At 35.8% G+C, this 25,194-nt stretch overlaps 1 protein-coding gene across 1 annotated transcript; it reads right to left on the bottom strand.

Annotated features, from left to right (window-relative positions):
- Positions 1–3,799: 3,799 nt before the first annotated feature.
- Positions 3,800–14,396, bottom strand: LOC142640742 (DUF21 domain-containing protein At1g55930, chloroplastic-like). Its single transcript, XM_075814974.1, has 14 exons — positions 13,367–14,396; positions 12,552–12,649; positions 12,360–12,453; positions 11,433–11,510; positions 11,165–11,268; positions 10,206–10,287; positions 9,763–9,902; positions 9,598–9,676; positions 9,424–9,487; positions 8,645–8,736; positions 7,726–7,791; positions 6,694–6,810; positions 5,163–5,333; positions 3,800–4,256 (listed from the first exon to the last, which is right to left on the bottom strand). Exons 1-14 carry the CDS (start codon positions 13,949–13,951, stop codon positions 4,017–4,019), a joined length of 2,010 nt encoding a protein of 669 aa, XP_075671089.1. The 5' UTR covers positions 13,952–14,396; the 3' UTR covers positions 3,800–4,016.
- Positions 14,397–25,194: the final 10,798 nt, after the last annotated feature.

The following is a 25,194-nucleotide window of genomic DNA, read 5'->3' as shown; positions in this document are numbered from 1 at the left end:
ATCGAATATTGGGCTCAAATAAACAATATCTCATTTATTTTTCTTCACAAGTTATTTGGATTTTTAATAAGGATAGGCTATTACCCAGTATACTATCTCTGTCCCAAATTGTTAATTATGTTTAAAAAATCTTAATTTTTTAAGAAAATATTATTTAATGAGTTGTCTGTTAGTTAAGAATGTACAAATTTCTAGAATTACCTTTGTTATTTTAAACTTTATAAGAGAAATAATAATATTGACTTTTTAGATAAAATAACAAGTAAGAGATGAATTTAATTTATTGATTTTTTAAAGAAAATTTTATTTTGAAACATTCCAAAATAAAATAAAGGACTAACAATGCGTGATGAAGGGAGTATTTTCTTTGTAAAAATGGTACAACATCATATTTTCACTAAAGCTACGGAAGCAAGTAGCAAAACTAATAAATAAAAGAACAAAGTTTAACTATAAAATTAGTTGTATCTTAACGCTACAACCTTACTCAATATCTATTTATTGGAGGTGAATTTTGACAAATTCACTATTGAATTACATCTTTTTCTTATAACTTCCATGCTTGCAAAATTTCTAGAAAATTAAAGATCAATAGCTATGTCATTAATAAATTGTTTAAATTGCAAGTTTTTGTAATTTAAAATTATGCATAAAATATAAACTTATAGATCATATACTAAATAATATCTGATTAACACAAAATTTGACATGTATATTAAGAAAGTAAAGAACACGCAATTCAACGGTTAGATTTTCAAAATATGTAGTAATTTTTATTTTATTGAGCAAGGTTGTAACATAAGGTTATAACCAATTTTGTAGCTAAATTTTTTCCTAAACAAAATAGAGAAATCCCATAAAGTATAGTTGGAGATGGAATCAGTGAGGGGTTATTTGTTTTGAAATCCAAACACCCTATGAGGAATCCTTGAAGATAACTAGATATTCCAAGGAAGCCTATCATTTTTGACAAATAAGGAATTCAACCTATTAGACTATTGATATTCACTCATATGTTGCTTCCCCTAGCTCATACAACAACCAATCATCTTGTGATTAAATCCACATATTACAAATGATGAGGCAATAGTAGTTTGATATGAATAAAGATTTGAACTCTAAATATCTCTATTAAAAATACTAAAAAGTGCCAAAAAAGTTTTTTTATTTTATTATTATTATAAAGTAAGCGTGTTATATCATCTTTACTAACTCTTATGTTTATTTTTATTTTTATTTTCTTGGGAAAATGTTTATTTTTTTATTTGATAAAACAAAAGAAAGAATTAAATTGTATTTTCTCTCGTATCTTATTTATTACCATGAAAATCTATTATTACTATTTATTCCTTTTTTTTTTCCCTACTTCTTCTTATTTATCCATTGGGTGGGGCCATCACTTCACCACCTTCATGCGGGGATGACCTACATTTTTATCTTTAATGAATAGGTGTCTAGAAATTTCATAACTAGTTCTATTACAATATTTAGATCTGGTTACCAAGACTATTTTTGGTTCACCCAAACATTACCCACTAACCACCCCAAAAGCGATTAATTTCAATCCGACTGGGTACATCTACCAATAAAAATGGTCTAGTGTCTTTAAACAATACACGAGACAAACACAAATGGATAGAAAGTGCCACGCTATTTAGACTAGCCGACACTAAATGATGCTACGTGGGTTGGGTTCATAGCTTTGGGTTAAGCTTATAAATGTGGCATTTTTAATCCATAGGACCTGCATTTTTAATACATGTACATCTATTACTATAAACATGGCCAGTCGGATAACACATTAGTGTTTGTGTGGTGTACAACAAAATTGGATCATTTTATAATTTTCGGACCAAATTAAAAAAATAAATAAATGAGCTCGAAGGTCATAACCATTTACCCTTGTTTTTTTGAAATTAAGCCCACTCTTCTTTACTCTTAGAGAGGTGACCACACAAACCTAATTCTATTCCCCCCCCCCCCCCCCCCCCCCCTTTTTTTTTTTTTTTTCCCAAGATAGCCTTTTAGAATGGAATCTTTCAATTTTTGAATTCAAAGATTTACATATTCAAGTATTTTCTTGTTTTTCTTTCAAGTTTTAGTAGCCTCATGGCCAAAATTTATTTGTATAATTTTTTTTTTTTAAATGTATGGAATAAGCTCTGACTCAAATGATACTTCATTTTTTATCCTAATTGAAATGATTGAAAATAAAAAGAGGATAGTGGCCCTTTTTGGCCAAGCTCATCATAAGAGAGTAATGTAGAATGATTCGGGACTCTTCTCATCTTAAATAAATAAAAAATAAAAAAAAAGTCAAAAAATGTGGAAATAGCAACTTCAACATACAACGGCAATCCTGAATCCCTCAGTTCATAGGGATCTATTGTCTTACTAGATTTTTGTTTTCGAACACAAACAATATTCTTTGAAATTAGTTCCTAAATGGAATTATCTTCTCGATAAATTAATTTACTCAACTCTGCAAAATTTCGTTTGAATAAAAGGACCGACATATTTGTAGATAAAATAGATTAGTGTGTCACGATCATTTTGCACATGGTGCCTATTAAGTTAACCTTGGGATTATCTAGCGGTGCAGAAGAATGTTTGGTCGTTTATCTACCTTCACCTTCAAAGGGTCTACCTTATCAAATTCTAATAAGCAGCTCCTTTACCAACACTACTTTGGTAGAGCTTGCCTACACATATGGACTTCTAGGTAACTTCCCCAAAGCACACCCTTTCACAGTTTCACATAACAAATGGAGGGAGTTGTGGTGTTAAAACACAAGCATCCCACAAGAACAGCCACAAGAATATCAATAACTCTATAGCCCTTTTTGTCTCCATGCAATTTCCATCCAGCTACTCAAAGACAAACAGAAGGTTTGTAAGAGAGAGAGGGCTGGCTATACTGTGCCACTTCTAGTGGGGAGACAAGGATAAAAGGGTACAAGGATTGTGCCATTTGGTGGGTTATCTTTCTCTTCTTTCCATAAAAAAAGTGCTCAATCAAGAACAAAATCAACAAACCCAAAAATTATTCCCACTTCTAACAAGGGTTCTTGTCCTTTCTGTTCATCATCACCTCTAATTTCTTTTGTACTCCACCAAAGTGAAAAGAGAATGTTTTAAGGTAAAATAATACCAAGATCCCACAAAACGAGGGCTCCATCTTCTCCGAAGCTCTAAGCAGCTCTTGGGGACAAGCTGACAGGGCATCACCTATTCATATATTCGGTTAAAGAAACCTTTACAAATGCTACCTCCATTTTCCCCTTTGGACTTTCTATCCAACCATTTTCTCCCTTAGATGTTCTTTTTGCCTTTCCTCACACCTACCAAACCAGAATAATGACATAACTTTGTCTTCTTGGATTTTGCACCGCAGCGCCGATTTTACATCATTCTGAATCTACTAAGAGGGCAAAACATGCACGTTCTATATATAGTAATGTGTGCACATCCAAGGCCTCCTAAGAGGGCACCTACCATCAGTCTCTTATGGAAAGTTCGGTTCTTTCTCAAATGGGTAGGCAAAGTTGTGATGCCACTGTCGTTCATTCCTCCATTGCTCTACTGCAAGAGAGGTTTAGACAATTGCAGAGAGCAAAAGAGATGAGAGAGGCAAGGGAGCTCTTGAGGCTGTCATCTGAACCAGAGAGGGTCAATCCAGCCACGCTTTATGATCCTACCAGGTTGTTTTTCCATTCAGAATTGATCTATTCACCTAGACCACTTCCCCAAGGCTCTCTCTACCTCCAACCAAACTTTCAGAGCAAGCACACTGATATCCAGGTCAAAGATACTCCATTTTTTGGAAGCTTAGGTTCCATAGATACAGTCATGGATAGAAAAAATGATTTTGATGATTCAGATGTTGACACTTCTCTTCATCTGTGAAAATTTTACAAATGTTAGTTCATTGCTAATTCTACTTTTTGTTATTTTGTTCTTGATCTTCTACCTCTTCCATGGTGCTGTAAGAGTGAAAAATACAAACAGCAATGTAACTAATTGCTACCATGACTATCATGATCATCTTCATGTTCAATAGAGAGGCCATCATCCGGTCTCCTTGGAGATAAATCATCATCATATTCTGTACTATCAGAGTCCTCACCACTGTTCCATTTCCTCTTCATGATTTTGGGAAACAAGCGAGTCACCTCTTTGGTCTCCAACATTGTTTCATCATTGTCTATCCGTTCAAATCGAACCGCACTGATCTTTCTGGCATTTCCTGCAAGTATCTGCACCAAAGCCAATATGACAAAAAGTATTATTTTGTAATTGTTAGATGAAGCTAATCAAGATTAGGCCCATTTTCATTTTATATGTTTTGCTTAATTGCTGAGAGAATATGCAAGTAGATACAAAAACTAGGAATCTTATATCAGGTATTGCACAGAGAAGCTCTTCTAAGATTCCAACTTCTCTCTCCCTCTTGCAGTCAAAAAGATTAATCAAAATATCAACATATCCACCCGAATAATTTGGCTTAATTTGTTACAACACATCTTCATCTGGTTCCTACTTACAAATTGTTGAGGAGAAATAACAAAAATGACACTTTAAGATGTATATCAAATTCTTCAACATTAAGTTTTCTTAAAATAAGAAAAATGAAGAACATCATCATTAAACATCAGTTGATGTCAGCATTAATCATAAGATTGCATTCCCTTAGTTCCATTTACAACCAATTTATTCTTAACCCACCCATTAACTCAAAGGAAACAATTCCAATTTTGTGCATACCTCTCATTTAATTCTCATCAACACCCTAGCTCATCTGAATAAAACAGGAACCAATTTTATTATGGTGATACTATCATATTGGCTTTGGCATGAGATTTACCAAATTCTGATTATACCCAGCCCGAGGAAAAATTTAAAGTTGGGTCGCCAAGACCACTTACTAAGCATAGAATCAAACAAGGGGGAAATTGGAGCTAACAATGCATGATCCTTTGTAAAAAAGGTGACACAGGGAGCTAACCATTTGATTTGTACAAATTTTAACTTTCACAAAAAGTAAATTTTCATTGTACAAATTCTTGAAACAATTTAATGTCTTTTTCTGATAAGTAATCTAAAAACAATTTGGTGTAATGATTTCTCCAAACAACTATTCGCGTAAAATAACTCAACTGTACCTCAAGTTTAAATATATATTCCTTTTCCTTCTGATCCTGGTGGTCAGATTTGGACTCATGGTTCTCTTCTTGATTTGCCTTTTCAAGGATCACTTTGATGCTCTCACCCGTCCGTGGGATATATCCAAATGCTTCACATATAAAACCTGACACTGTCTCGTATTGATGACCCTGTACCAGAATAGGTGATGTGAGTTAGATGGGAATTTTTGACAAAGTGAAGTGAGTTAGCAACGTGAATGCTACAAGAATGATCTCATTAATTTAACCTTATGGATTATCATCTAGATATGTAAAAGGAAAACAAATAAGAAAGGGAAGGAAAAACTGTTTATAAAGTATATGGTAAGTCCGTTCATAAATAACAACTAAAGCAGGAATTCCCGTCACCTATGAGAAACTGGACACTACTTCAACTAAAATCACAGGTCATGATTAAAAACATCAAGTGGGGTTTGTGGGATGCCCCAATGGTTCCAGCACCTCTTGTGGTATCTAGGAAACACTGTTCGAACCCCACCAGCCCTCTCCCTCTATTTATTTATTTTACATATATATATATATATATATATATATATATATAAAGATTAAAAACATTGGGTGAGTTTAAGAATGGAAGTTAAAAAAGCTTCCATCCATTTGAGTTGACACGCTGGACATTTGAGAAGCCTACAGTATGAGATGGTAAACCTTAAAGAGAATCAGTAGCAGAATGTATAAGATCTACCATGGTCATCGCTTACTACACACAAGAAGACTAATTTCAGTTATGATAAAATTATTATGGTTCTTCACATTTCAAAAAGAAAGCAACCAAGTTTGGTCCTCCGTCCCAAAATTTGGGGTGGCCATGGATTTTCAACAGACTAGTTAGGCTGGCCACATGTTTCTTTTCTGCCATTCTATTTTACCCAAAAGTCATACTCTATTACCTCCTTAATTGATATGTCATTTTTTCTACTTTTATTAATGTTATTTTTAGTCTTCCTCTACCTTTTTTCCATCCCCTCAACTTGAACCAACTCACTCCTTCTCACTGGTGTATTGATCCCTTTTCTATAAACACAACCAAACCATTTCAAGAAATTCTCCCTCATATTTTCATTACCAACAGATTTATCAAAAAAATATTTTCATTATCAATAGGGGCCATCCCTATCTTTAAGCATATTTCTTCATTTCGAATCCTATTTTTCCTTGTACTTTCACTTATCCTTCTTAATATTCTCATTTCAACTAGACATTTCAAAAATAATATATCTTTAAATTGCTCAAAACAATTGTTACAACTATTAGTAACATGTTACAGGTAATGGTTAAACAGGTGAACTACCACAAAGAAATGGCAGGACTAGATAGATTCCTTCAACCAATTGTAGTTGGACTAGAGAAACCAGGAGGGAATAGGCATAGGCACTGATACTTTATAATGCAGACCAAGAAAAAGAATTTAGCATTTAAAAAAGAATAGCGTACCCCTGACATTTTACTTTTCAGAATAATAATTTAAATCAATAGAGTTGTAATATACCTCAGGCATTTTGACGTTTAAATCTTCAGAAAGCTGATCAATAGAAGTGTTTGCATCCACATCAAACACTCCCTCAGCTCGCATTACTATGTAGCCTGTTTTTTTCTGAATCTCCTCCTGTTATATTGCAAACAAGTTGAGAATGAGGATTTGGGGGAAAAATTAGCATCTCAGTGACAGCATAAATTGTAATGCCAGTAACCAGCACCACTGATATCTTAAATGGAATAATTACATCCTAGATCCTACCAAGAATGTCTTCCAAAATACAAAATTTAATAATAATGGCAAAATAGTTTACATGCAAATGTCTGAATTTTAGTAGCTTTGCACCTATTTGAAATCTAGTCATAAAACCACTTCACTATATGCAACAGCAGAAAAATTGATTAATATCATTTTTGTAACTGGGCAATACTTGACCCAGTAGCACCAGGATACAAGTCCAAAGCATTGAAAATCACCAATTATTCAAGGTAGTATCAAGCATAGATTGAAAAACTATCAATTCTCACAGAAATAAATTTAAGTGCCTCTTAATTTATCAAATAGACTCAACTAATAAAAAAATGCCAGAGCAGTAAAATCCCACAAGTTATCCCATAATGTAAACATGGAATGCTAAATCACAAATCTCAAGGGCCCCTATAATGTCACAACTGCCATAGAAATAAAGTTGATTGCCACTTGATTCATCCACTAGATTCAACTTACAAAGACATCCAAAGAAGTCAAGTGACAAATGCTAAAATTTTCGACTCTTTCAATCACAGTTTTACATTTAGATTGTTTTTGTTTGTGAAGATTTGTAATCATATGTAATCATGAATGAAAGTAGTATACACTCATGGAAATGAAATCTAGCACATTTTCCTCTAAGGTAAACTAAAACTTGCACAGGCAATCATGATAAGCTTCTCTTTTCTTCTGAACAGAGAACCTGGATACACTCACACACAAACACACACACACACACACACACACATAGAGAGAGAGAGAGAGAGAGAGAGAGAGAGAGAGAGAGTGCTTTACATTTGAATCATTTTCATCAAAGATTTCACCAACAATCTCCTCAACAACGTCTTCCAGGGTCACAATCTGTTGACATCACAAACAAAAAATTAATAAATATTACAGATGCAGGGCACATTGTGTTGCTGAATTTGTTGATAACTGTTCATGCAGACTTTATACAGAAAGGATCTTAGAGAAAGTATGCGTTAAGTCAAACATTATATTAAAAGTATCAATTACTGAGGGGGAAACTCATTTGTCTTATCTCCATCTTTGAGAACATTTTTTCTTTTTACTTATTAAGTACTTTATCAACATCAAAGGAACAGACAGACAAGTTAATGGAAAATATACAAGAGAAGCACCAATGAGAAAATTTGAAGTCTAGGTCGTGACAAAATCCAGAAGTAATTTTATCTTCACTGAATGAGATTTTAGCATGTTAAAGTAGGGGGTTTTAGAGACATCAAAGTTCTGAAAGTGTGGAATACTTTGCCTAATGTGTTGCACTTGGAGGAAGTGAAATTCTAGGAAATTTGAAGGCTTCAATTGAGTCTGTATTCTTAAGATCACTTTTATTTTATTAGCTTAGGGATATTGGGGATTTTGTTTGCTCCTCTGTCTTGGAAAATTTCTGGATCTATGTAATTTTAGATTCTAGTCCTTTGTATTGCTCATGTATACTCCGCATGTACTAGGGTTTTGACCTCTTTTCCTTTTTAGTAAAATTTTATTATTTATAAAAAAATTCATGAAGTAATGTCTATACAAAAATAGCATATATTAGTGTTCAATGTCAGAAGCCTCATATTGGCTTCAGATTCTAGCATCTCAGTATGTGCTTATTTTCCATTTAGTTTAGGTCCCTGATGTACAATGTCAAACAGCAGATTCAGTACCAATTTGTTGGAATTCAGAGATGAGTGTGTGTACATACTCCCACAGTTCCACCATATTCATTAAGGACAACAGCCATGTGAACTTTCCTGATTCGGAACTCTCTAAGAAGATTCCAGACTGACATCGAATCTGCAAAACCAATAAATATGATATAATAAACTGAAACTTTATAGCTTAGACACACACACACATCAAAATAATGTTGACAGTCTATTAAAATTGTGGTGCACACCAATAAATGCTAATAACTGAATTAAACTAACTGAAATGAAGAGTCACACAACTGTCAACTAAACAGAATATTAATGAAAAATTTTGACCCATGGAACAGGACAGTCAAAAGTTTGATCAACAAATCAGACAATTCATGCAAAATGTAAAAGAATGGAAATTCAAGTGATGTAGCAACTATTTGGTTGATTTTTAAGATGCTTTCATTAGAGGGTGTGCAATCCTTGGCTGTTGAGTACAAGTTCTAGCCAACGCTAAAGGGTTCCCCCACCCCCAAAAAATAAAATAAAAATTGAGGTTTAGTTGAGTCAATTAACTTTTGGATAAGTTGGCATCTATATCATAAAATTCCAAAGAGGTGGCACCACCCTATTGCACAGAAAGATCTGAAAGAAGTAGGGAAACACCTTAAAGTATTTGAGTAAGATAAATAAACATCTTTCTTTTCAGGTTTGTGTTGGTTAAACTTTGGGGGAAAGCTACATGTTCTACCTAAGGCTGCTATCCAACTTTATTCAGTTATTTTTTTTCACTATACTGTGCATATGATTCTCACCCCAAGTTGACATAAAAATTAGAGCTTACCAGGCACAAAGTATGCAGGTTTGTGAGCCATATCTCCAACAGTAGTACTTTCTAGTAGCTCACCCTTCAAAATCAAACAGATTATAATTCTGCACACTGTGAGATTGTGGCATAAATCAATAAGAAAGCAATTGAAACTCATTGCAGGAGAAACAAGAGTAGAAACTGGCCAACCTTCTGAGCATAATCCAGCAGATCCATTGCATATGCAATACCCACTATGTTATCAACACGCTGCTCAAAAACAGGCACTCTAGAAACAAAAAAATATATTATTAGCAAATTGGCATGTCACAGAAAGAGGAAAAAAAAATTCACAATACATTAAAAGAGGTGTACCTTGAATATTGGTGTGTCACCCACAAGGTATGAAAATCTACAAGTGTAGCACTGGTATCAATTGCAACTACATCTACAAGAGGTGTCATCACCTCTCTAACATGGGTGTCTTTAATCTCCAACACATTTTCAATCATATCCTACAAAGCAATTTAGAACAAGAACATCTTAGCCAGAAAACAAAGAAAGAAAGCTCATTGAAAAGAATTTATGGAGCATGGTGATGTAGTGTAATGATTGGCACACTCATTTTCCCCCCTTTTGGAAGGTTAGAAGGAAAATCACTATGTAATTACACAAAAAATATGCTGCATAACATGCGCACTTCTAGCGGGATAACATTTCACTGTTATCATTCAGCAAGTGCAATGCATAGTCATTATAATATCAAAACAAAAGAATATTATAAAAACAATACACTCAATAAAAGCCAACACTATTACCTGTTCTTCCTCCTCTATTGCTCCACTCAATTCAGCCCCTCGCAACATCAGTTTCAACTCATCTTCAGTTACATATGGTTCACTGATACAAAAGAATATATATACACAACAAATGTTAAGCAATGACAAAAAGTTTGTCAAAAAACATTCCGATAAGAAAACCATAGACAAGAATTTCCAAAAAAAAAGAAAAAAAAAAGAATTGATCACAACAAATGTGCCAATTGCTTTAAGTTGAACATCCATTGACATACTAGCTCCCATATTGAACTTCGGGGAGAGGGAAGAAGCTGAATAACAATGAAGTTACCCAAGAGATAAACCTTTTCAATAAACATGCTAGGTAAATGAGGTTCCTGTTGCTAACCACACACAGTTGGAATAAGGCACAAAGGATTATTTTGCCCGTTTACATTGATTTTACCTGGAAAGATAATACCAAAAAAAAAAAAACCTGAAAAACTTTGTCTTGTGGCACCATTGACCCTCTTAAAATCAAGTCGTATCATGCTCTCCAACTTATAAACCCAAACAACCACTAAAATTCAAGATGAGAAATAAATAGGCTTTCTCCCTTAGATCAACACTATCCACATTCTGATCCTGCATCCCTCTTATGAATTATAATATGGCTTGCATGACTTAAGACGTCAATTAACAGACATATACTCATTCTACAGAAAATAATGACCATCAATATACAAAAGTAATATATCACTGTCAAGCCCCACCAGTAACAGACGAAATGAATATTTTTTCCTCATCTGATATTTAAGATGTTCTTTTACTTCTTGTGATTGACCTCATTGAATGAAAAGTCAAAAAAATATACTTTTATATATAAAGCATCACTACAGATAGAAAACCTAATAAACATTTGAAAAAGAAGCAGGAGGCAAAAATACAATATGACAGGAAGCTGCAGCGAGATCAAGATGTGGTTAATTAATAAAGCATACCTTTTTCCTTTTAAACCAAGGAGTTTAAGCATCCCCATAGATAAATATGTAACAACTCTTCCCACAGGATATAATACCAAGGAAAGCCATGCCACTGGTCTGACCTAAAAGCATTGCAAGAAAAACTTGTTATATAAAGTAGAAGTAGAACTGATGGCATCTTCTAAGCACAAATGAATGAACAGCTTAGCAAATGATGAGCATGCTTAATTAGGAATTTAACAGTGAATTTTAGTTTTGAAAAAAAGAGAAGTCCTTCTCAGCTTACCACAAACCTAGCAACCTCAGTGGCATTGTGAACAGCTATACTTTTTGGAGTGATTTCTGTGAGGAGCAAAATGGCTACCTAGTATCATCAAGGTAAAAAAAAAAAAGTATTCAATATCCAGTCTAGGAGAAACATATAATGAAGTAAAATATAAATATCCTTGACCGACTGTGTGCATATTTTGATCTGCCAGAATTATATTAGGGAAAACATAAAACCAACTTTGTTAGCATTTTCACATCCTCTTTTTACACTTCAAAATGCAAAACAGAAATCTACTCAATTAAGCTAGAAAAAACTGACCTTCAGTGCTTCATATGATATCTAAATAAATGTTCTCAATTTTTCTATAAGAGACCCCAAAATGACTAATATGCATGTTAACAAACAACGTACAAACTCCAATGCTAAGAAAGAATTCCATCTGTATTTCTGTTGGACAATGTTTAAACAGAATCACAGTTGAACACAAGAAAAAGGATAAGAAATTAAGAATGGATAAAGGGGGAAAACTTGAAAGATAAAAAAAGGGGTAGAAGGTAAAATTTCAAAGAAATCAATAGCTACAGTTAATATATATACATAAATGAGATGCCAAATCAATTCTTCTCATATACAACCAAAAAAAAACTAAATTCTCAACTTTTTTTTCCTTCTTTTCAAAATTTATTTCCCAATCCCACCTGTCCAAATGCCTCTACCATCCGTAAGTTAGCAAGTCTATATAGCAGGTACTGATATAATCAGGATACAAAAAGTGATTTTTGACAACCTAATAGGTTTGGATTTACATGACAATGAATTATACAGCCATAAGCGCTAACAGAATGTTGTAAGTTCAGGTCTTCAAGCCATTTATTCTAACTCAAACTCTTAACCTTCATGCTACATTTCTCCTGTTTATTAAAAATGGATATCGGGACATACAGTCATTACTCCAGTTGCTGCACTAACACCAGCTTCACCGAATAATGTCGTTGCAGCTTCTGTGACTAAGGCAGTTGCTCCAATATTGACAACACTGAGTACATTAATAGAGTCCAAAAAGATAAGGAATTGTTTCAATTCAAGCTAAGAAAATTGAATCCTTAATACTGAGAACCATGAAAAGGTCAGTACGTTGTGCCAATAAGTATAGTAGTTAGAAACCGGGTGACATCACTGTGAAGTGTTCTAAAGACGCCATTCTCAGAATCCTTTTCAGCCAATTCACGCACCTGATACAGATTGAGATCAAATGACCAATTACACTTCAGGATTATAGACCATAACGGCTAGATTATTTACTGGAAAATCAAAAGAGAACATCAACCTATATACTCATATAAGCACCCAGAATTATTTTTCAGAAAAAAATATTTCTGCCACATGGTTCAAAATCCGAAATTAAACTTTAACTGGGAATCTATTTGTTGTACCTTACATTCTCCAATTAAAAACTTTAACTGGGAATCAAATTATAAATATTATGTAGTTTCATAATCAGAGAATTTTTTACTTCGTAATTCATATACAGAAGAGAAGGAACTATAAACTATGTTAACTTTCATGTGTGAAATTGAGATTTGCATTAAATGAAATAAGCAGTTTTAAGCAATGAACCACATTGCAGTTTAGAGTCAACTTGCACGTGTCACCATATAATCTAACAACCAGAAGCATAAAACTTCCAAACATACTGGATATAAAACTAGATGTAACAACCAGCATAATACGCAATCAAATGAATAATAAAGTTCTAGCCATGCTAATTAGACAACGTTCCTACAATAATGACTATGCTCGTTAACTTCATCAAGAGATAACATGACATTAACTCAACATGTTGCTTATTAACAATCATGATTCTAACATTAAGTAAAATGCATTAATTCTTTATTGCTTAGAATCCACAAAACCTATAATTACTCACTATCAGAGAATAGAAAAGGCACCTTCCAAGGCCAAAGAGTGGTAATTGAAGTCTCTGCCATGGAGAAGAACGCCGAGAGTCCCAAAAGCGCAGCCAGAATAAGACCCTGCTCTTTGAAAACCTGAAGAACCTGTAATGTCTTCGGCCATGCATTCCTCAATAACAAAATGCTCTGCCCAATAACCCCATAACCAGCATTCGCCGCGCCTTCCATTGCAAACACTCTCTTACACCCAAAAACCAAAACCCCACAAACCATTGCCGCCAAAACAATCCCACGCTTTATCAACTCACTAACAAACTCTAAATTCACACCCGAAACCGCATTTTCATCACTCAAACTCTCACTATCTTTACCTACAAATTCCAAACCAGCTCTACCAACAAACAAGTCAGTTTCTTTTCCTCGATGTCTAGAATTGATATAGTTCCTAAAACCACAATGACCTACGCAATTCAACGCTAACCGAAATGGGTACTGATTATTTCTCTGCAAAATCTTCATCGGCATTCCCATTTGCCTATTGGAAGGCACCAAATACAGCGACTTTACGCCGGAATTGCAAGTGGGTGCATTAAAAATCGACGATTTAAGCAACATATCCATAAATTACACAAAAAACAAAACCCAAAACCCAAAATTGAACACCAAAAAACTAATGGGTACCTATGACAAAACTGAATAAGAATATATTCCTAGTGCTTTATAGCTAACAACAATAAAGTAATACTGAGACAACAACAAAAGCATAGAAAAGCAATAACGTTGTCCTAGACTGTGTTTAAGGATTGTGATTTTTTTTGGGGGGGTTTAAATGATAAGTGAAAATTGAGATGAGGAGGGTAGGGTCTTAGAGAGAATTTGGGAGGGTGAGAGAGAGAGAGAGAGGTGGGCCTGAAGAGAAGAAAGCTTAGAGAGGGATACAGTGAAATTGAGATTTGTGGAGCAACATGTTGGGGTTGTTGGAGAAGGTGGGTGTGAGGGGGCATGAGAGAACGCCGAGCTTGGAAAATTGGCTGTTGTACTTGTGTTGTGCAAGTGGGAGAGAAGCAAATCTCATAGAAAAATGCCTTTATTTATTTATTTATTATTATTATTATTACCTCTATTTGACTATTTGTTAAAATAGTTTGCTATATAATAGTATTTTTAATGGAATTTTTTTTTTTTGCTAAACTTTTAATGGAATTTTTTTATTATTAAAAATGTAACTTCTTTTATTGTGTACGGTTGCAACTTTAACAATGATGGTAAAAATAATTTACATTCGGCTTGGAAGAAGATAAAGAATCTTATTGGAATAAATAAATAAATATTATTTTTATAATATTCATTCAATTCCCTAAGTTTTAACGAAGCAATGTTTAGGAGTTTAAATGTATTTGGATTTTTACTACTGCTTATTTTTTGCGTAATAGTCACTTTACAAATATAAAGTTTTTGTGGAGTGGGAGCTAAGGATTGGAGTTCAAGTTTCTATAAGGAGTTTCAAATATATATACACTTAGATTAGACTATAGTAGAATTTCTATCTCATATATATATATATAGAGGTGAAAATACTCATTTTTCAGGATTTTGATGGAATTAAATTTTTACTAAAACTCTTAAAATATTCATATATATTTAGCAATTTATTTTAAAATTGAGGTATAATAGTAATATTGGCATAAAATAATTTCATTCATTTCCTTTTTATGGTACTTCCAAACAAAGTTATTTACTCTCTATTGCCTTATTTTAAAACAATTAAACAAGTTTACTTAATTTCATTCCTTTATAAACTCCCAATGTTGGTGATGTGGTGACAATAAAGGTGGAGATGGTGACAAAATTGTTGGTGGTGTGTAGGGCTGTAAATGAGCCAAGCCGTTCATAAATAGCTCGGGCTTGGCTCAATAAAAAACTCATTCATGTTTGTTTTTTTTATAAACAAGCCAAGTTTAAGTTTAAGTTTTAGGCTTGTTTAATAAACAAGCTGAGCTTGAGTAAATAATATTGTTCATGAATAAGCTTGTGATCACCAAGATTCGATACAAAAGTAACAAAACAAGTTGAGCCTAGGCTTATTTATGAGTTTGGTAATAGAATTGATATGAGTTTGACAAGTAAACTCATATCCTTCTAGGACTTAAATTAATTATAAATTGAGACCACTCATCTAAACCAAATAGGCTAGATAATAAACTTAATATAGGCCTGATATTATACTTGTGTTGGATCTCAAACTCAAAAGCATGATATTAAACTTGAGTTTGGGCTTTATATTGAGCTCGAGCTTAGTTTGACTAATGAATCAAGCCAAGCCAAGTCAAGCTCAAATTTTTATACTTTATAATGAGTTTAAGCTTGAACATTATTTTTAAGCTCGTATCAAGCTCAAGCCAAGCTTGAGTATTCTACTTTTGTTGTCGAGCCAAGCTTGAACATTCACTACTTGACAAAGTTCGGCTCGTTTACAGCCCTAGTGGTGTGACAGTGATATGATAGTAGTAATGCTACTGGTAACAATGTTGGTAACGATAATGGTGTGGTAGTAGGCTAGCTGCAAAAGAAATACTAGTGGAGGTAATAGTAATCAATGAATGCAATTACAATAGAGGCAATGAAGGTGCCGGTGGTTAGGGCTAGACATGGCAAAATGGGTAGGTCAGGTCAGGTTGGGTCAATTGGGTTCGGGTAAAAAACGGGTCATTTTAAGTGGGTTAAAATGGGTTCGGGTCAAATCAGGTTGAAGGTTGGGTTAGGTTGACCCATATTTTTCACATGAAATTTTTTTTCCTTTTTTTTATTATAAAGAAAACAACATATATTTTTCATTTGGAAAGTTATGCAACAAATTACTTGATGTAAAATGCATTAGTTTGAATTCACCACTTATATCAAGAATAAACTCAGCTAAACTTCTTAATACTTATTCAATAATTTTAAAATTGTACAATTCCTAACATTGCTATCTAAAACAAAATAACACAAAAATAAATAAAACAAATACACAAGTTCTATTTCTACACAATATCAACATTTCAAAATATAAAACAAAATTACAAATGATTTATTGGATAACTCATTTAATAAAAAATAAAAACATATAAGAAATTTACAATCTTGAAAATTAATTTTATAATCTATTATCAATTGTGGTTGACACTTTATTTCAATTTGAGATATATATTAAAGTTTGATTATTTACTTATTTATACATGGTCTCTTTAATGAATATCATATCATAGTTAAGCAACACACACTCTAGGAAATATCATAATTTATTTTGAAAAGTCGTTTATTTTGGACATAAATTGTTAAAAAAATAGGTCTAAGCATTCATAATTTATGCTAATTTGATACTTTGGCTTCACTATTTTCACACATGTCTACACTTTTAAATTTATGTTTTTAACTCTATTGTAACCAGATTATCTTGACATGTACTTTGCTATTTGATATCTAAAAATCTTTTCTCATTACAGAATGCTCAACCATTCATCTTTCAATTAATTTGCATGCAGTTATGTAAATGTATCAATTGTTTCCTTAAAACTCACAACAAACAATTAAACCAATATTGTTTTAATTTTACTATTTTTTTACCCAAAAAAAAAAGTTTTAAAAAAATGGTTCGGGTTTGGGTCAAGTCAAGTTGACCTGCAAAAAACACGAGTTGGGTCACAGGTCAACCCATTTTTACTTTGGGTCAAAAAAATCGGATTTGGGTCAAGATTTTTCAAATCGGGTTGGGTCAGAAAATTCTAACTCATTTTGCTATGCCTAGTTAGGGCTAACTTTAGCTATAATTCATTTAAATAATGCGAAAATGTTCCATAATTCTGGTCTAAAAATAAAATACACACACCCTCTCTCTCTGTAATAAATGTATTTGTCTTTTTCCCTCTTCGAATTAAGTATTAATTTGATTCTAAATAAATTTATCTTTACTTGCGAAGGTTAAGCTTATATGATGATTCTATTGCTAAGTGAAACAACAAAAACACATTTGATAAATAAATCATATTGTTTTACGCTTTAAAATCTATTTTATTTGTGAAAGATACATTGTTTTTCTAAAGCTTATATGTTACGTGCTTTTGGTCCTTAGTTTCAAATGATAGATTTTAACCCCTACAATTTAAAATGCAAACTCCATGTCACCTAAAGCAATGAGGTGACATATTCTAATGAAATGGCATCTTTCTCAAATTCAAACTTTTTTTGTATAATTTACCATTAGAAATATTCTATTTCACCTTTTATTTATTTAGCGAAATAAATAATTTGAAAATTTGAAGTACAATTGAGCACAAGGCCATCCTTGGAACTATGTCCAAAATGCCACATGGTCCCAAGACAGAAGTCCAATTGAGCATAAGACCAACCCCAAAATTAAGCTTAACGGTTAGGTGTTTAGTTAATTAGAAAATGAAGAAGGAAGAATATTGGGAAAGGAAAGGAAGAATTGAATTAAAGATTTTTAGTTACTTCGAGGTTTATTGCCTCCTAGAGAGAGAGAGAGAGAGAGAGAGAGAGAGAGAGAGAGAGAGAGAGAGAGAGAGAGAGAGAGAGAGAGATTAGAATGGAACTAAAAGGGAAAATTGATTAATACTCTTCATGCCCTTTATTTCATATCATCCCACATCTTTATACAACATATTAGTCTTCCCGCCAAAACTAACAACCTAACTAACTAATAACAACCCAACTGCTACTAACTAACATAACTGTTACTAACTAACATAGCATAGCCACACTACCTTACTTATTTACAATGTTATTCAATTATAATGCTACTCAATTAGCCAGTTCCTTTACATTAACATGCCATACATTCTCAAAACAAACAAGCATATGCACAAGGCCAAATTTTTTTAAATAACCATAAAATCCAAACTATATTATTAGTTAGCCAATGTTTGAAACTATTTTGCTATCTAACAACTTGAGTTTGTTAGGGTCAATTTCACTGTAGCAAATCGAGTTTGTAAGACTCGATTTGCATAAGGAGTGTAGCTGACGTGGATTAAAAAAATCCACGTGGAAATCGAGTCTTAAAGATTCGATTTCCCTCATCTTCTTCCTTCACTTTTTTTCTTTTCTTTCTCGTTTCTTTCTCCATCTGCCGTCCTTTTCTTCCTCAATCTGCCGTTCCACTCCTTTCTTCCAAGCCCCGAAAACCCAAGACAGTCTAACTGCATCTAAGATCTAACAGCTACCTCAAAACCTCAAACAACAACGGTGGAAAACACTAGAGCTATATCATTTAGAACACTTAATTAACCATAAAAATCAAATCTTTGAAACATGGGTTTTATATAGAAATAAAAATAAATTAAAGCAAATTTATACGGAATCAAGACTTTGATCATTTTCCACAACACCACCCAAATATGCTATGCTGCTAAATGAAACTACAATCCAATGAAATAGAGCTCTACCCAGAAATTTGAAGAAGATTTTGAATCAACGTAGAAAGGGAAGAGTGTAACCTTCTTGTTTCCTAGGTTGGTAAAGAAATACGAGAAAAGTGTGGTTCCGATTTCCAAGTCCATGAAAGAGAGAGATAAACCGGGTCTGAGAAATGTTGTGGGTTTGTGTTGTGTTTTCAGTTTTGTTGCGGTCTGTAAAATGTTGTGGGTTTGTCTTTGTTTTCTGGGATTTTTGGTTGTGTGTTTGTATTTTCAGAGGTAGGAACTCGAGTCTCTAAGACTCGAGTTCCACGTGGATTTTTTCTTCCACGTCAGCTACACACCTCATGCAAATCGAGTCTTTTAAACTCGATTTGCTACAGTGAAATCGACCCTAACAAACTCGAGTTGTTAAATACCAAAATAGTTTCAAACCTTGACTAACTAATAATATAGTTTTGATTTTATAGTTATTTAAAAAATTTGGCCTATGCACAAAATGCCCTTAAAATCAATATACAAACATAAACTTTAAATTTCATCTCAAAAAAAAAAAAAACTTTAAATATGATTATTTCAAGAAGAAGAAAACAATACCATAATTCACATCTACAAGAATAACTAACTCTCCGACGTACGCAATTCTAATGCTCAGCTACTGCAAGATAAATGCTCAAAATCTTCATTTGACTCCTACTAGTGAACATGGTCCTCACCACTTTCTACAATACCTTGCATGCACCACCCAAAATATATTTATAAACACAACTTCGTATAAAATCATAGCACAAATTAATCTAAAGAGAAGTTTGTCAAACTCACCTGAGGGTAACTCGGATGCATTACTTCCTTCTTTATCTTGACCTTCTTTTCTTGTCGTTTTTTTTCTTCTCATTCAATGAACCATACTAGCCATTTTAGGTTTTCCTGTTTTAAACACAACATATCCCATCGTTATTCCAAGCAAAAATCCACATCCATATCTGATTAATACCGCCTTCCAACCAAATCCACTTACAAATAAGGAATCATGGTCTTCTTGGAATACTGATGGCAGTGAAGGTGGTGGTATTAGCTCATCAGTGCTACATTTAATTGACAATGGAAATCCACATAATCCCGAATTCCCATCATATGAATTATTTTCAAAAGTATCGATTTGTTTTTCTTGAGGTATGGATCTAGTAAGTTGATTTTGTGAAATGTTTAACATGACCAAAAATGTTAGTGTAAGTGCACAATTGCACCTGGCCCCAAGAACAGTTACGGGCTCAGGCCCAATGAGCCTTAAACAATATGAATTTGTAGAGTGTGGGCTTGAAACCCAGGTTAGAAGTGTGTGAGGATTAAATGACAAGCCAAAGATTGCAAACACTCAAAAACAACGGGGAATATTGTAAATCAACCTCCTCGGACGTAAGCCAAGAGTTGTTCTTATATTATCTCTTCCTCTTTTTTCTTTTCCTTTTAGATTACAAAGTTGTCCCTCCCCATTTTCAGTTCTAGGTTGCTCCTTAAATACTCTTCTTTTTGATACTTTGTACACGTGTTGCCCCAACTCCCCCTTAGCCTAGATATTTCTTTTCTCAGTGCCTTTGAATAGTAACCAGAAGTTTCCCTTCCACTGTTCAGGTGTCACTTCCCCATTAATGCGGCCAGGGTGGTAGGTGCAGGGTCTTTAATGCGGATGTGGCAGCCTTTATCCTTGGTATTTCTCTAGCATCGATGCTTCTAGGACATTCAAGAGTTCACCCCCTTTTACCATTGGTCTTCACCGTGTCATTCCCTAACCTTTACAATGAAGTCCCGGAATCTCCGATGTCCGTCCGAGGGGAAAAATCATCCTCGGCTGTACTCTCGGATCCTCGGCGTATGGGCCGACCCATAGTACTAACAAGTTCTAAACCCAGGAGCAGGTCGGCCTTCCTTAGCATGGCCCAAAGGCCCATATACCCATCAGGGTCTTTTTACTCCCCACAATAGCCCCTCAAAACTCTAATTTTCGACGTCCGAGGAGAAAAATAGGGTTTTGATCTGACGAGAACCTACTCCACACACTTTGTGAGTGATGGCACGTGTGGAAATCGTTTCGCGTCCCAGAAGATGCCACTTGGCGGTTTTATTTTAAAAAACGCGCGCATTTATTACTGCAAGTTACACTTTGTCCCCCACGTTCAACGGCGAGATGGGCATCCAACGGCCCTCGTTACTCCACGAAAATTTGGGCGGGACAAATATAATTTCGAGGCCGCTTTTCCGCACGCCGTGACGCTTCGGGAACCTGCGCCTTCATTTAATTCCCCAGGGGTTAATCCCATCAAAACATCAGCCATCATACTTTACCTGCAGAAAACCGTGGAAATTTGCACACCTTCAACTTTGTAAGTTTTTGTTCTTTCTATTCTTAACCTTTTCTCCTCGGTCCTTGTCCTCGGCTGTCACTATAAGCATTCTCCCTCTTAGAGCTTAATCTTTCGTTCCTCTGTAATGGGAAGATTCAAGTGTCTAGTTGATACCGCCGCTGGGATGGAAGGCTTTAGGGCCAAGTACCGTATTCCCAGCGACGTAGGTCTAGAATATTGTCCGGCGGAAGCCGTGGACGATTCTAGGAAAGAGGGAGAGGTTATCATCCCAATGATAGCCTTTATAGAGGGTGGGATGACCCTCCCAATGAAACCTGTAACTAGGGAGTACCTTCGCAACCACCGGTTGTGTCCCGATCAGTGCCTCCCAAACGTTTTTAGAGTTTTGGGTAGCGTCGATGCTCTAAACGAGCAAATGGGTCTAAACCTCTCCTGGCATGATGTCGTTTTTCTGTACGAGTCCCATAAACTCTCCAATGTAGGTTACTACATTAAGTCCCGTTCTAGTGTCGTTAGGTTAATCTCCTGTCTGCCCAAATCCAACAAAGGCATGAAGGACGACCACCTGATCGTCTCTGGGAACTGGCACGACGGCCTCCACTGCCCAGTTGAGTGGGGGGACCCAGGTGCGATGCCATAGGATTAATCTCCCCACAACACAACTTCCTCTAACACACACAAAAATGAGTATTCATAATTACTTAAACTTATTACATATCTGTGTGAATCTGATCAGGCTTGTTTGTTTTGACGTCTTTTTTGCAGATAAGCAACACGTGCGCCCTCGTTTGAGTCACTGTAACATCGCAGACCTAAACCGAGTACTTCGCTCCGAGGTGTTCGTTAGCGAAGACTTACAACTCAGGGCTGCTCATCTCATTCTGGGGTACACTCCCATATCCTCGGACTTCTAGGAGATAGAGAATGCCATAATTGCGGGTGACCGAAGACGAAGGAGAATAAACGTAGCCCGGCCCCACTTTTTGGACGACCGCGAGCTCCCTGACGCCCCTCACACCGTTTTGTACAACCAACCCATAGCGGCAATTCCCCTTGCCGTGCACTCTCAGGCAACTATTATTCCAGAAGAGCAGGTGTCTTCTTCACATACACTAGACGAGGAGATAGATCAATTCCATTTTGAAGACACCGAGAGACCTCGAGGGAATCAGTTCGTCGTACTTTCCGACGAGGAGGAAGAAGCCACCGAGGCCTCTGGAATTGCAGGGTTTGTAGTTGCCCTACCCGAGGACGAATCCGAGGAAGATATGGGCAGGATGAAGGGTCTCCTAACCAATAGAGCTGCGAAGGTTATGGAGAAAAAGACGGGGACGTCCCAAGTTCCCCCATCTTTGCCACCTCCCCCTCCTCCAAATGAGCCAAAACTTCCAGCTGAGGATCCCAAGAAGAAGAGAAAGGGGGATATTGAGGGGACGATTAGTAAGGACCCCAAGAAACCACGACAACAACTCCCACCGGTTCAGCAGCAGAAGCTGGACAAAGGCAAGGGTAGGGCCCGCTCAGTTGAAAGCGGGGAAATCAGGGACGAGGCCGAAGTGCGCCGAGCACCGACCACCTGGTCCCCCGACTTAAGACTGGACGGCGCACCCATCTCCTGCCAATCCAGTATAAGGGCGGTTCAACAAGGCCATGCCCACCACTTGGCCGAAGTGTTGGAGCGCCCTCTTCTGTTGCCCAAGGACATGGAGACCTTGGAAAAAATGAGCCAGCCACAACTATTCCTCTCTTTAAAAAGGGATTTAGCGCTAGTAAGTTTACCCCTTTTTAGGAAGATTCCACTTTTAACAATATTCATAAGTTTGTTTACTATTCCTGATTCCATCACACTTTGTTACAGGCCATTCAGGAGGTCTTTGTAGCCGAGAAATTTATAGAAGACACTCGGAAGAAGGCCAGGACTGAGCTGGAGATTAGGCTGGAGACAGAGAAGTCCTTGGGCACAGCTCTTGCTGAGAATGAAAAGCTTACCTCGGAGGTGGCTGAGCTGAGGAGAGAGAAAAATGGGGTCGAGTCAAACTTGAAGACTATGAAGACCCAGATAGAACGGCAGCGCAAGCTCCTTCGCGAAAAAGATGATGAGCTCGCCAGAGTCCAACGGGAACACTCGGATTTGGAAAAAGAACTTGCGCTGATGAAGGAAGAAGCCAGCTCATTCCAACTCTCTTTACAAGCTGCCAAGCAGGCGAGTTTCGAGGAAGGGGTAGCAACCACCGAGGAGCAGCTGACAGAGGACTTCGCGGCTTTGTGCCGGGAGTACTGTCAGAAAGTCTGGGGGGAAGCTTTAAATGTAGCAGGAGTTCCTCTATCCTCGGATCTGAGGAAGTCCGAGAACGTTTGGCTTCCCCTGGAGATACAGGAGATTGAAGAGGCTCCTGCTGCTACTCCTACCCCTGAGACAACTCTTCCTGCTCTTCCTCCCATGGTCCCGAAGCCAATTCCAGATCCTACAGAACCTTCGGGTTCCAATAAAGACAAGGAAGGAGGCGGAGATGCCGAGAAGGGCCTTAGCCAAGCCATGGAATCCAATGTCCCTCGAACGAAAGTAGCAGACAAAGAAAAAAAAGGTTCTGTCTCCTTTTGAGTTGGAGCTGAAAGAGACAGAGGGAACCAGCACTTCTCAGCAAGATCCTCCTCCAAAAGCTTAGGACCTAGCTTAGGGCTTCTCTTTCTCCATGTTCAGCCTTTATATGTAATGCATGTCCAAATGATTAATGAAGAACAACTTTATTTGATTTTCACCCGTGTTGCATCTGTTTTTATTTTATTCTTTTTATACTTATCGCAAAAGTTTCCCATTAATACATAGCAAAAGTTTCTCAGAGTAAACAAATCTAACTCCAAGGATTGCACAATCATCACTTCCACATAATCACGCGCATGTTATTAAAGATTTAACAGAAGGTGACATGGTTGAGATATTTAAACAATGCCTTGATTAAAAAGAAGAAAATACCTCATATAACGATCAAACCCTTGTAATGTATAGCACCGTTTCTAGTAGGATGTAAGGTCCGAGGACCATTCCTTACACAAATTTGCTTATCACTTAAAGATATAAAACTTAAGATCCGAGTTAATAAACAGTAACGCATTAACACCCAGACATAATAAGGAGTTAACTTTGATCAAAGTCGTGGTCCGAAGATAAGACTTAACCAATTTTCCGTTTGATTCTTAAAAATTGTAACTTCAAATGTTAAATTTCCCAAAGCAGGAGGTCCGAAGATAAGACTTAACCAATTTTCCGTTTGATTCTTAAAAATTGTAACTTCAAATGTTAAATTTCCCAAAGCAGGAGGTCCGAAGATAAGACTTAACCAATTTTCCGTTTGATTCTTAAAAATTGTAACTTCAAATGTTAAATTTCCCAAAGCAGGAGGTCCGAAGACCCGGCATAACTAAGGTTCTGTTTAACAAATGACAAGACATCAATTTCCACAAGGTTTGTGGTCCGAGGACCGCACTTAACCAAGTTTCTGTTTGATTCTTACAAATGATAACCTCAAATGTTAATTTTCCCAAAGCAGGAGGTCCGAGGACCCGGCCTAACTAAGGTTCTGTTTAACAAATGACAAGACATCAATTTCCACAAGGTTTGTGGTCCGAGGACCGCACTTAACCAAGTTTCTGTTTGATTCTTAAAAATGATAATCTCAAATGTTAATTTTCCCAAAGCAGGAGGTCCGAGGACCCGGCCTAACTAAGGTTCTGTTTAACAAATGACAAGACATCAATTTCCACAAGGTTTGTGGTCCGAGGACTGCACTTAACCAAGTTTCTGTTTGATTCTTAAAAATGATAACCTCAAATGTTAATTTTTCCAAAGCAGGAGGTCCGAGGACCCGGCCTAACTAAGGTTCTGTTTAATAAATGACAAGACATCAATTTCCACAAGGTTTGTGGTCCGAGGACTGCACTTAACCAAGTTTCTGTTTGATTCTTAAAAATGATAACCTCAAATGTTAATTTTCCCAAAGCAGGAGGTCCGAGGACCCGGCCTAACTAAGGTTCTGTTTAACAAATGACAAGACATCAATTTCCACAAGGTTTGTGGCCCGAGGACTGC

This window comes from Castanea sativa, chromosome 6 (assembly GCF_040712315.1).
Source record: "Castanea sativa cultivar Marrone di Chiusa Pesio chromosome 6, ASM4071231v1".
Lineage (NCBI taxonomy): Eukaryota > Viridiplantae > Streptophyta > Magnoliopsida > Fagales > Fagaceae > Castanea > Castanea sativa.
The sequence above is the reverse complement of the archived record's forward strand: the minus strand, read 5'-3'. Positions and strand labels throughout refer to the sequence as shown.